General features: G+C 41.2%; 1 protein-coding gene across 1 annotated transcript in view; it reads right to left on the minus strand.

Annotated features, from left to right (window-relative positions):
• Nucleotides 1–5,073: 5,073 nt before the first annotated feature.
• Nucleotides 5,074–13,210, minus strand: part of cdk18 (cyclin dependent kinase 18) — a 64,272-nt gene continuing 56,135 nt past the window's right edge. The window contains exon 14 of the mRNA XM_046075721.1: nucleotides 5,074–8,958. Within this exon, the coding sequence (XP_045931677.1) occupies nucleotides 8,924–8,958 (35 nt within the window). The 3' untranslated portion in view covers nucleotides 5,074–8,923. The remainder of the gene's footprint in view (nucleotides 8,959–13,210) is intronic.

The following is a 13,210-nucleotide window of genomic DNA, read 5'->3' on the forward strand; positions in this document are numbered from 1 at the left end:
AGATTCACAAAGAGTGGACTGCAGCTGGAGTCAGTGCTTCAAGAACCACCACGTACAGACGTATGCAAGACATGGGTTTCAGCTGTCACATTCCTTGTGTCAAGCCACTCTTGAACAAGACACAGCGTCAGAAGCGTCTCGCCTGGGCTAAAGACAAAAAGGACTGGACTGCTGCTGAGTGGTCCAAAGTTATGTTCTCTGATGAAAGTAAATTTCGCATTTGCTTTGGAAATCAAGGTCCCAGAGTCTGGAGGAAGAGAGGAGAGGCACAGAATCCACGTTGCTTGAAGTCCACTGTAAAGTTTCCACAGTCAGTGATGGTTTGGGGTGCCATGTCATCTGCTGGTGTTGGTCCACTGTGTTTTCTGAGGTCCAAGGTCAACGCAGCCGTCTACCAGGAAGTTTTAGAGCACTTCATGCTTCCTGCTGCTGACCAACTTTATGGAGATGCAGATTTCATTTTCCAACAGGACCTGGTCCCTGCACACAGTGCCAAAGCTACCAGTACCTGGTTTAAGGACCTTGGTATCCCTGTTCTTAATTGGCCAGCAAACTCGCCTGACCTTAACCCTATAGAAACTCTATGGGGTATTGTGAAGAGGAAGATGCCATACGCCAGACCCAACAATGCAGAAGAGCTGAAGGCCACTATCAGAGCAACCTGGGCTCTCATAACACCTGAGCAGTGCCACAGACTGATGGACTCCATGCCACGCCGCATTGCTGCAGTAATTCAGGCAAAAGGAGCCCCAACTAAGTACTGAGTGCTGTACATGCTCATACTTTTCATGTTCATACTTTTCAGTTGGCCAACATTTCTAAAAATCCTTTTTTTGTATTTATCTTAAGAATTATCCTAATTTTCAGAGATACTGAATTTGGGATTAGTTGTCAGTTTTAATCATCACGATTAAATGAAATAAACATTTGAAATATATCAGCCTGTGTGTAATGAATGAATATAATATCCAAGTTTCACTTTTTGAATGGAATTACTGAAATATTCTAATTATATGACCAGCACATGTAGTCATAGCTATGTTAAATTAACATAGATTGTCAGTCATATTGAAGCACCAACCACCCATACTGCCTACATTTGTTGAGAGTGGATTAGTTGTGTATACCGATTCAAACCTGCTAGATGATATTTGTTGCTCTTCTTCACAATGATTAAAGGCAGGCCACCAGGATATGGCCCGGTTCTCCTGATGGCCAGACTGCCACTGGAGACATGAATCTGTTAACAGTTGTGCAACTTGTCAATTCAGCATGTACAGTAAGTATATTGAAAATCTCCACTCTAAGACAAAATTTGTGACACTCTTGAAGAGCTGCAAGGATGCAACAGTAGAGCCTGTGCCAAATAAGAGACAACATACACTAAACACATCCTTCACTATGTATGTAGTTGAGGAACGTATTGTACACAAAAATCTCAGCAACTAAAGAGAGCTACACGGAATATACTTCATTTGTATCGATGCAGTTTGTGGGGAAATGAAGGAGCACTTTAGGGAGCGCAATTGTATACTGAAGGATGCGCTCAGATCTCCGGACCCAGGGGATTCTGATTTCTTGGATGTGTCCAAAGTGACTGGACCTTACAAAGACACCCATTGTGGAGTCTGAATACACAGTGGCTCACCAATTCCTAAGTGCACAAATGAAGGACTCATCTCCAGCCGACAGTGGTAAATGGACAACAAAAGAAGTTCTTCTACTCTTCCAGAAACCTCTCGATGCAATGCCAAGCATGATGACGTGCTAAACGTGCTTTGACCTTTGGTGCAAGCACTGCACTCTATGAAAACTCTTGTTTAAGCCATTTAATCGTGAATTTTTACCAGATTTGAAAATATCCAAATCATGTGTAATTAGTAACCCTTTGAAATAATCCATCATTGTTGTTTCAAATTTATATGAATAAGTAGGTGAAAAAGTGTAGGGCTGCAGCTAACGATGATTTTAGTATTCAAAGCTTCTATAGATTATTTCAACAATTCATCGATGTGTCGTTTCAGAAGTACTTTTGAGGGGGGTGAGCTACCAGAAGGCAACATTGAAGATGTTCAGGAGAGCTACAAATACCTTGGGATCCCCCAGGCAAAGGGAAACCATGAGGAGGCAGCAAGGATGTCAGCCACTGTGAAATACCTACACAGAGTAAGGCAGGTCCTAAAAAGTCCACTGAATGGGAAGAACTAAGCCATCAACACATGTCCTGCGAGTCATAAGATATGTAGCTAGTGAGTCTCAAGAACACTGTCCGGAATGAAACAACAAAGATCCAGGAGTACATCAGGATCAGGCCTCCAAAGATGAAGGGCTAAGTGAATACCTCAGGCAGCAGAAACCCAAGGATGAGGACAGGAGGAGGATGAACCTTCCTGGAGGGACAAGCCCCTGCACATCATGTACCACTGACAGAGATAGAAGAAGCCATCAAGAAATCCTACCAGTGGCTGCAAAAGGCAAGACTAAAGGACATCACAGAAGCACTAATCATGGCGGCACAAGAACAGGCACTCAGTACAAGATCAATAGAGGCTGTGGTCTACCACACCAGGCAGGACCCCAGTTGCAGACTGTGCAAAGAGGCCCCAGAGACAGTACAGTACAGAGTTGCAGATGCAGGCAGGAACAGCCAACATGGAATGTCATTACCAGGTAGCTGGCATAGTGTACTGGAACATCTGCCAGAAGTATGGCCTGAGTCTCAAGGTCTCTAGGACAAAATGGAAGACACCTCCTAGTAGTTGAGAATGACCGAGCTAATATCCTGTGGATCTTCAAGATCCAGACTGACAAACTGGTGATGGCTAACCAACCAGACATCGTGTTGATTGACAAACAGCAGGAGAAGGTTGCAGTGATAGATGTGGCAATCCCAAGCGACCGCAACATCATGAAGGAGGTACAACATCTGAAATCTCTGACCAGAAGTGTGCAGACCTAGGAACATCTAGGTACCGTGCAGAACCCTTCAACTCCCAGACTTCAGGGAGAGAACCTGAGCTTAAAGATGACACATACAACCCAATGAGGGGTGAACTGGGGGTTTTATTTTTATATCATGGTGCATGCCTTGCCTGGGAGGTCATCTAGATCTAACATACCCAGAACTTGACTTAAAAGTAAAACTAAAAGAAAAAAACAAAGCAGAAAGTTACGTACAACAAGAACTGTGAATGTGTATACCTTGATACAATGTGTTATCTCGCCGGTCACTTTTGTTGCCGTCAAAATATTTGCTCATTCTATGACTACATTGAAGAAAGTTGAGTAAATGCAAATGCACATATTAATAATAGACACCTTAAACCAAAACTTACCAAAACTCTCCATCCTATCTTTATGTTAACATACTTTACTAACCTTTTGTTTGGGAGGTTTGATACAGTCATTCATTTGTCATGGTGCACCCAGGAAGTAAACAGCTCTGGTCATGTGACAATTTACACTAAACATGTGACACTGCACATAATTTGTGGAGACCCTTTATTTATTTATTAAATAAATATTTATTTATTTATTTATTTCAGTATTTGGTTGAAATTCATTGATACATCATTCAGAAGTTTTGTACGGTCACTATTGTGACTGATGGGATTAAAAGAAGATTTCACTCTACTCTATTTTACGGGTCAGCCTCAAACCTGGGCCACTGTGGTAAGAACATAGCTTTTGTACATGTGCTCTAGTGGTGAGCTAACTAGTCCCCCATTTCCAACCTAAATTGATGCAGAAAAGGCAGATATTGGTACAGAAATTGTCCCCAGAATACAGGAAATGAAGTGATTAATGCTCAAAATGTTCTTATGTTGATTTAAGCTATGGAAATGTACAACATATGTTTGTTTGTTTATTATTAAAGTAAGTCAAATTTAAAATGAATTGAAATTAAAATACTGCACTCACTGCAGTCACTGTCCACAAAAGAAACATTGGATCATGATGTTACAGCAAAAAATGAACCTAACATCCTGCACTGACCTACAGTAGAGCAACAGCACCATCTTCTGTTCGTTATTGTACTTTGTACTGGAACGCTGGAAGGACTTCAGCTGACTGACTTTTCTTCTGGCAGGCTTCCAATTTATCAGAGCACATTGCAACACACAACTCTCACCCCTACACAAATGACTGAACCAGCCCTTCACCCATCACCATATACCTCAAATACTCTGATGAAATGTCCATACTTGAACTACACAAAGACAATAACTCATTACATCAAAACTCTCTTTCTCACTTCACACAATGGTGCATGGATAACTACCTGCAGCTGAACGTGGACAAAACACAGGAAGTAGTCATTAACACATCAAACACACCCCACACTGGACTCAACCGCCATACATGACAAGCCACTTAAACAGGTGAGCAACTTCAAATATTGTGGACTCATTTCAGTATTGATCATTCTATCTGTAAATGATCTCAGCAAAGACTCCATGTCACCTGTAAACTCCAAGCACTCTCTGTTGCCCCTCACCTCCTGTTGTTGATTTACAAAAGTATATTTCAACCCATCCTGCTGCACTGTTCCCCCTGCTTCTTTACCCTGTGAACTATCTCCAACACAAACTTACCGGCATCACTCATATTGCCTCCAAAATCTTGCCTGCCAACACTCAACCTCTCAGACAAGTACCACAAAGCCATCACACGCCCAGAACTCACAACAAGTGACACTGATCGACCCTCAATCAAAGAGCATTTGCTTCAGCAGGAGCTTTTTCCCTTCTGCTATAGGACCCCTGAACAAACTACCTTGTTCACACTGCTGTGATGTATGAATGCATACATCAAGATTTTCTGTATTGTCTATATCTGTGTGTTTTTTGTGTTATATTTTACAATCCCTGAATTTGGCAGTACTTGCTTTTTATTATGTTCTCATTATGTTTAATTGTTGTACACCAGTCCACCAAAGGCAAATTCAATTTGGCAATAAACCTTTGGCAATAAACCTGATTCTGGTACTATATCCTGTAAGAACTACATCACATCAACTCAGTAGTATTTTACGGTGAATGTAGCTGGAAAAAAAGACAATGAACAAGGTAGTGTGTTACAGAATTTCAATAGTTTATTCATTCAATAATTAATCAGTTGTTCAATCATTTTTATTCCTGTTGTCAGTCACAGTACATTCAATTTCTCATTTTATAACAGTGTAGACAAATCACACAAAATATCACATCATATACAAAATCTAAACATATCTTTTATAAAACATTTAGACATCGTCTGCAGGTTTTTTCCTTTATTTTAAATACAGTGCTCTATTTTGTAATGGCATAAAACTCACTGAGAAAGATGAAACATCTGTTAAAATACATATATATTATTTCTTTATAATTATAGTATTTAAAATAGCTTAATTTACCACAACTAAACACACAGTAATACTTCTGCCACTTAGGGAAGGAGCGGGGAGTTTGGAAGTGGAACATCAACAGCTATACATCCCTCTAAAGCCCCAGCCGGTTCGCCCTGAATTTCTCTCCTTGTTGCCTCCACCTCTGCTTGCACTCGCTGGCAGGTGAACAGAGGGTTGGGTCGTCACTACATAATTCTTCCAACAACCTAATTTACTTTGAGAGGTAGAAAAACTTTCAGCGGCCATTTAACTCTCACTGACATTTGTCTCAACACAAACCCCCTTGACCTGCACATATGTGACTATCAAATCAGTCTGGTGCTGGAGATCTTTAGGGCTCGACTGCTTGGCTTTTGAGGGTCAAACCAACAAGTCTCTGGTTACTGGTCAGCTTCTCTACCTCTGTGTTCCAGACAGTCTCAAGGTGCCATTTATTTGCTCTTACTTGACGACCTGTTCAGTTCAGTGGATCCAGTCATCAAGAAGTGCTAAATCAAAGTGCTGCAGACTTGCAGTAGATTTCTTTAAGACGTTTTGCCTCTCGTCCGAAAGGCTTCCTCAGCTCAGCACAGAAAACCCTGAGTTTCCTTCATCTCAGGCTTAACAACATATTTTCACTAATCCCGTTTTCTGAAACGTGGCCCTGCTCATGATCTCCATTGTGGTTGTGTGTGCACTGTCCGCAGCAATTAATGTGTATATACTGGTGTGAGTTTGTCATGACCCCCCTGCCGTGACTCTCGGTTTGAGTGTGAGTGTGTTCTTGCTATTTTTTCCCTTTTGGGCAAATGTGGCATGCTTGGTGTGTTTTGCCTTCCTTGCTTGCCAGCCTCACTAAGTTGTGCTCCTCTCTGTATGGGAATTGCTATTGGGTCAGCTTTGGCTGGAGGTAAAGTTGGTCGCAGGCTTATCAGAATATCTGTGATTCCATCCTCTGCTCCCCCCAATCTGCATGATCTTGGGCAAGATACTGAACCCCAAATTGCTAATGTTTTTGCTCCCAAATTGCTGTGAATTTTTGTTTCTGATGAGCAGTTAGCACCTTAGCCTCTGCCATCAGTGTATGAATGTATGTTAATGGGTGGATGTAATGAAGTGTAAAGTACTTTGTGCCTTCTGAAGACTAGAAAAGCGATATACAAGTGCATACCATTTACCATTGCTCTCTGAGACTGTACTGGGCGCTGGGGATGCTCCAACGAGCCATGCACAGTCGGTACCAATGCAGAATACAATGTTTCAAATTTCAGGAGGCGTTTACATCATTATGAAGGTTTACACCAGTGCATGCATGTTTTCAGAGCCCAGCGCAAGAGTCATACAAACAGCCTTAGAGTTATGAGTCAACATGGCCTACAAGCTACTGGAATACTACCATTTCAAATGCTACAATGATGGCAGTAGGAACCACTATTGTATTCCACACAGACCTTTTGTTTCTCTTGTATATTGCACCGTTAACTTAACAGACAACCTTGATCACACCTCACCATTTATTAATGTGGCCTCAACGCCATTGGCTTACATGGAAACTTCAGCTGGTTCTCAGCAGCACTGGACAAGGAAGGAGAAGATGGAGATGGAGTTAGGGCAGATTAAGGACAGAAGAGAGCATAGCTTAGCCACAAGCTCTTGTCTTGATCTGTGTCTGCAGATCATTTCATCTTCTAGGGCATAAGCATAAACTCTGGGATCAGTCACAGTAACAATTGAACTTTGAGGACATAAGATAAGGAAAATTCATATTTTTCACATCTGCAGATATGTATACTTTCTAAAGTTGTACTGTACGTACTTTTATACACTGCCTATTGTGGTCCTACATCCAAAAGCTGCTCCACAGCAATGCAACAGAGCTGTGCAAAATATTAGGGGTAGTTTCAGTCCTACTGAGAGTAATTTGCTACTAGAAAGTACCTATAGGACATACTTTCCCAGTTTACTGGTCTAGGTTTAAGGGGTTTTGTGACAATATGGGAGTCATATTTTGGGACCATGTAAGACACAAAGGGAAGGGAGCAGGCTTCAGAGGACACTTCTGGTTTGTGCAAATAGGTGACTAAGAAATACATACTTACTCATAGTGAGTTATTTACACACACAAAGCAAATGCCTCCTAACACATTGGCTACACTAGATAAAATATATATTATTCACAACCCAAAGTATCACACACAGTTTACTAAGGCAACTTGAAAAACTGGAGTGAAAATCAGCCGTTAACACTGTATTGAACAAAACTGAGTTGAAACACGGACACTGTGGCAAGGCAATTCTGTCGGCGTGAATCCATTTTACACTGGAGTTTTATCTTCATGATGGAGTCAGATTTTATGGTACATAGGTTCAATGCTAGCTTCATGTGAGTAGAGCTACTGGCTTGCTACAATTTCAATGTCTGTACTGCTGTATATGTACAACCTCAAGACATAAGTTAGTCATAATATACAATACATAGTTTCAACGTTTTAACTCTTTGGAAAGATACACACCCTGAGTTTGTTATTTGAAAGTCTTGTCCACCATTACTTTTTTTGTCTTGAAGTTTTGGTAAGCTTTATAAGCTGATTCCAATATATTTTGATTCAGTATGTTTATATATGACTACTTGTAGGCCATAATAATAATACATAAATGACATTTTTAACATTTCTCTCAGATAATTTAATGACGGACTTTCATGCTTGGAAATACAACTGACAAAGTGCATCTTAACAGTTAACTGAATAAATAAAATATGAAAAAACAAAATTTACAAACCTGCTGTTTCTCCTCATAACTGTTTGAAGGTGCTGAGGGGTGCATTTGGGGAATTTATGACCTCAGTATTTTTTTTAAATCCTAGCTACGGCCCTGTCACTGTTGACTGGGAGGTCTTTCCCAAATCGGAGTTGCCACTGGAAGCTATAACAAAATCAGAGAGTGTATCTAAGCTACATCTTGGTTTTAGAAACAAGCCTAAATGTCAGTAAGACAAACATTTAGCAAAATCTGTAAAGAAACGGACCTCATTAGACTTAACTTAAAACTAAACTGCCCTCCACTCACACCACAACCCTAACTTCTGTACACCTGCATCTGCATGATGGTTCCAGGTGTGGTAGCTACCTTAGATGGTCAGAGTTCTGTGTGTGCTCTGAATGGAAATTATACAAGCTTGCGTATGTGCACACTATAACAGAGCAGAGCAGTTTCATTTAGGAGCCCATTTTTTCTTGGGTTGAAATCCCTGGTGTGTGCAACTAAGTAATGACAACATGTTCAGTGTTGCTGATTGTACAAATGTGCGTACTGTATGTGTGTGTGGAGGGAAAGTGTGTCTCAACTCAATCATGTCAAGTGCAGTACACATTCCAGAAACACTGTGTGCCTCCATGGTCAGCTGCCATGGGCATGAGTTTGTGTGTACATGCAGGTATGTGCACTTCATGTGTGAGCATGCTTGTGAATGTGCTGAGCTGTGTTGGCCTTTGTGCTGTGGTCTGAAAAGGCAGCTTCTCTTCTCTGCGTGTCTCTGCTGCTCTTCTGTGACCTCTAGAAGATGCTTTGTCTTCGGTTCTTTCCGCGACCTGAAGAGAGACATATTGAGATGGAAGACTTGATTTAAAATGATTATTCATTCATATTATTATTTATATATAACAGATGATACAGTATATAGAGAGTCCTGTGCCAAAGTCTTACGCCAGTGTGAAAAAATGCTGTAAAATAATAATTATTTCAATGACATGTTAATAGACTATATTTATCAATTAACAAAATGCAAAGTGAGTGAGCATAAGAAAAATCTAAATCAATCAATATTTGGTGTGACCACCTTTTGCATTTAAACTTCATCATTTCTTCTAGGTACATTTGCACATAGTTGTTTAAGGAACTTGGCAGGTAGGTTGGCCCAAACATTTTGGAGAACTTCCCACAGTCCTTCTGTGGATTGAGGCAGCCCCAAACTTACAAGTACCCTCCACCATGCTTCACTCTAGCCTACAGACGCTCACTCTTGTTCTGCTCTCCAGCTCTTCGGTGAAGAACCCACCTTCTGCTGCAGCAAAATATTTTAAATTTTGAGTCATCAGACCAGAGCACCTGGTGCCATTTTTCTGCACGCCTGTTCCCGTGTTTCTATGCATAGTTGATAGACGTTGCTGACGTACTGCGGCAAGCGTGTTGACTCATTTCCGTTTCCGGTGCTTGTGTGTTGGTAGCGTGTTGTGCTGCTCTCGCTAAATACCAGTTAAATTTGTTAGATTATAGCGGCTAACTGTCCGCTAAACACTTATTTTTACAGTAATTTTGCTTAAGCACTCACAGTTCTTTCCATCTTTTAGTGACTGCTGTTCAATCTCATAGTTGTTCAAACATTTTGGTAGCTGACGATACAGTACTTTGGCTTAGCCGTTAGCGACATTAGCTCAGCAGCGAGCGATGGCTTCTCGTTCTCCCTCTCACTCTCCTACTTTCTCCTGCTCGGTGTGTCAGATGTTCAGTTACTCCTCTGCCACCTTTAGCAATAATAGTACGTGTAATAAGTGTAGTTTATTTGTAGACATGGAGGCGAGGCTCAGTGATTTAGAAGTCCGGCTCCGCACCTTGGTAGATCAGTCTTTAGCTACTGCAGCTAGCCAGTCCCCGGTAGTCGGTGCGGAACGGCCTGAGTTAGCCTGTGGTAGCCGTCCCACGGGATTTCCTGAGCAGCCAGGAAGGGATGGCTGGGTGACTGTCCGAAGGAGAAATAGTCGTAAGCATTCAAAGCCCACGGGGCACCATCAACCTATTCACGTTTCTAACAGATTTTCCCCACTCAGCGACACACCCGCTGAGAAACCAATTCTGATCATTAGCAGCTCCATTTTGAGAAACGTGAAGTTAGCGAAGCCAGCGGCCATAGTTAAGTGCATCCCTGGGGCCAGAGCGGGCGACATTGAGTCTTATTTGAAACTGCTGGCTAAGGATAAACGTAAATACAGTAAGATTGTTATTCACGTCGGCGGTTATGATTCCCGGTTACACCAATCGGAGGTCACTAAGATTAATGTTGAGTCGGTGTGTACATATGCAAAAACAATGTCGGACAGCGTAGTTTTCTCTGGACCCCTGCCAAATCTGACCAGTGATGACATGTATAGCCGCATGTCGTCATTCCGCCGCTGGTTGTCGAGGTGGTGTCCAGCAAACGATGTGAGCTTTGTAGATCATTGGCAGACTTTCTGGGGAAGACCTGGTCTGATTCGGAGAGACGGCACCCATCCCACTTGGGAAGGAGCAGCTGTCATTTCTAGAAATCTGGCCAAGTTTATTAGTGGACCAAATCCATGACAACCCAGAGTTGAGACCAGGAGGCAGAGTCGCAGTTTAACACACTTCTCTGCCCTTCTTTTTCAGCAGTTACCCACCCAAAACCCTACGCAGAGTCGCAGTATAACACACTTCTCTGCTCCTCCATTTCAGGAGTTACTTAGTGAAAATCCTATAGTGACGGTGTCTGCCCCCCCACCATTGAAATTATTTAAATCAAAGGTAAACAGAAGAGGAGCTGTGCATAAAAACCTCATAAAAATTAAAACCACAAGAGCAATAGAGCAAACGAATAGGAGAGTTAAATGTGGACTCTTAAACATCAGATCTCTCTCTTCTAAAGGTGTACTAGTAAATGAACTAATATCAGATTATGATATTGATTTATTTTGTCTTACTGAAACCTGGCTGGGTGATGGAGAATATGTTAGCCTAAATGAATTCACCCCTCCCAGTCATAGTAATACTCACACTCCTCGAGGCACAGGCCGAGGAGGTGGAGTTGCAGCTAAAACGGACAAAGTTATTATTGTAGGGGATTTTAATATTCATGTGGACGTTGAGAATGACAGCTTCAGTGCTGCGTTTATCTCTCTGTTGGATTCTATTGGCTTCTCTCAGAATGTTCATGAACTGACTCACTGTTTTAACCACACCCTCGACCTTGTTCTTGTATACGGTATTGAAATTGAACATTTAATAGTGTTCCCACAGAATCCCTCTTTATCTGACCACTGTTTGATAACTTTTGAGTTTGTATTGCTGAACTATACGCCATTGGGCAAAGTTTTTTATACAAGATGTCTGTCTGATAGTGCTGTAGCTAAATTTAAGGATGCGATTCCATCAGCTCTAAATTCATTATCAAGTCAGCAAGTAACGGAGGACTCCTATGCTAGTTTCAGTCCCTCCCAAATTGATCATCTTGTTGATAGTGCTGCAGGCTCGCTGCGAATGACACTCGACTCTGTAGCCCCTCTAAAAAAGAAAATAATAAAACAAAGACGGTTAGCTCCATAGTATAATACTGAAAACAAATTAAAGCAAATATCGCGGAAACTTGAGAGGAATTGGCGTTCCACCAAACTGGAAAATTATCATTTAATTTGGCAAGATAGTCTTAAAACTATAGGAAGGCCCTCCGTAATGCCAGAGCAGCGTACTACTCGTCATTAATAGAGGAAAATAGGAACAACCCCAGGTTTCTTTTCAGTACTGTAGCCAGGCTGACAGAGAGTCACAGCTCTATTGAGCCAAGTATTCCCATAGCTCTCAGTAGTTACGACTTCATGAGCTTCTTTAATGATAAAATTCTAACTATTAGAAACAAAATTCACCAAGACCTGCCCTCAACTGGCACCGACTTATCTCTAAACTCAGGAACCTTAGAAACAGATGTAGAACCAGATATACGTATATTGCTTCCCTCAATTTTTACCAACTAACTTCAATAATTTCTTCATCTAAACCATCAACCTGCCTCTTAGACTCCATCCCGACTAGGCTGCTTAAAGATGTTTTACCCTTAGTCAACACTTCTATACTAGATATGATCAATCTATCTCTATCAACAGGCTATGTACCACAGTACTTTAAAGTAGCTGTAATTAAACCTCTTCTGAAAAAGCCCAAACTTGATCCAGATGTTTTAGCCAACTATAGACCTTTATCTAACCTTCCATTTCTCTCTAAGATCCTGGAGAAAGCAGTCACCAAACAAAAAAAAAGCAATAGTTTATTTGAGGATTTTCAGTTCATCATAGCACAGAGACAGCACTGGTGAAAATTACTAATGACCTCCTCATTGCATCAGACAAAGGACTTGTCTCTGTACTGGTTTTATTAGATCTTAGTGCTGCATTTGACACCACTGACCATCAGATCCTATTACAGAGACTGGAACATTTCATTGGCATTAAAGGAACCGCTCTAAGCTGGTTTAAGTCCTATTTATCAGATCGATTTCAGTTTGTACATGTTAACGATGAGTCCTCCATGCACGCCAAAGTTACTCATGGAGTTCCACAATGATCTGTCCTCGGACCAATCCTGTTCACTTTATATATGCTTCCTTTAGGCAATATTATTAGGAAATATTCCATGGGCTTTCATTGTTATGCAGATGATACTCAGTTATATCTATCGATCAAGCCAGATAAAACTAATCAGTTAGCTCAACTTCAAATGTGCCTTCAGGATGTTAAAACCTGGATGACCTGTAATTTTCTAATGTTAAACTCAGATAAAACTGAAGTCATTGTTCTGGGGCCCAAGCACCTCCATGACGCATTATCTAAAGATATAGTTTCCCTTGATGGCATCGCCCTGGCCTCCTGCACCACTGTGAGGAATCTTGGAGTTATCTTTGATCAGGACATGTCGATTAAGTCTCACATTAAGCAAATTTCAAGGACCGCCTTTTTTCACCTACGTAATATTGCGAAAATCAGAAACATCCTGTCTAAAAATGATGCAGAAAAAATAGTCCATGCATTTGTTACTTCTAGGCTGGATTACTGCAATTCC

Source organism: Micropterus dolomieu, linkage group LG18, assembly GCF_021292245.1.
Source record: "Micropterus dolomieu isolate WLL.071019.BEF.003 ecotype Adirondacks linkage group LG18, ASM2129224v1, whole genome shotgun sequence".
NCBI classification, from domain to species: Eukaryota; Metazoa; Chordata; class Actinopteri; order Centrarchiformes; family Centrarchidae; genus Micropterus; species Micropterus dolomieu.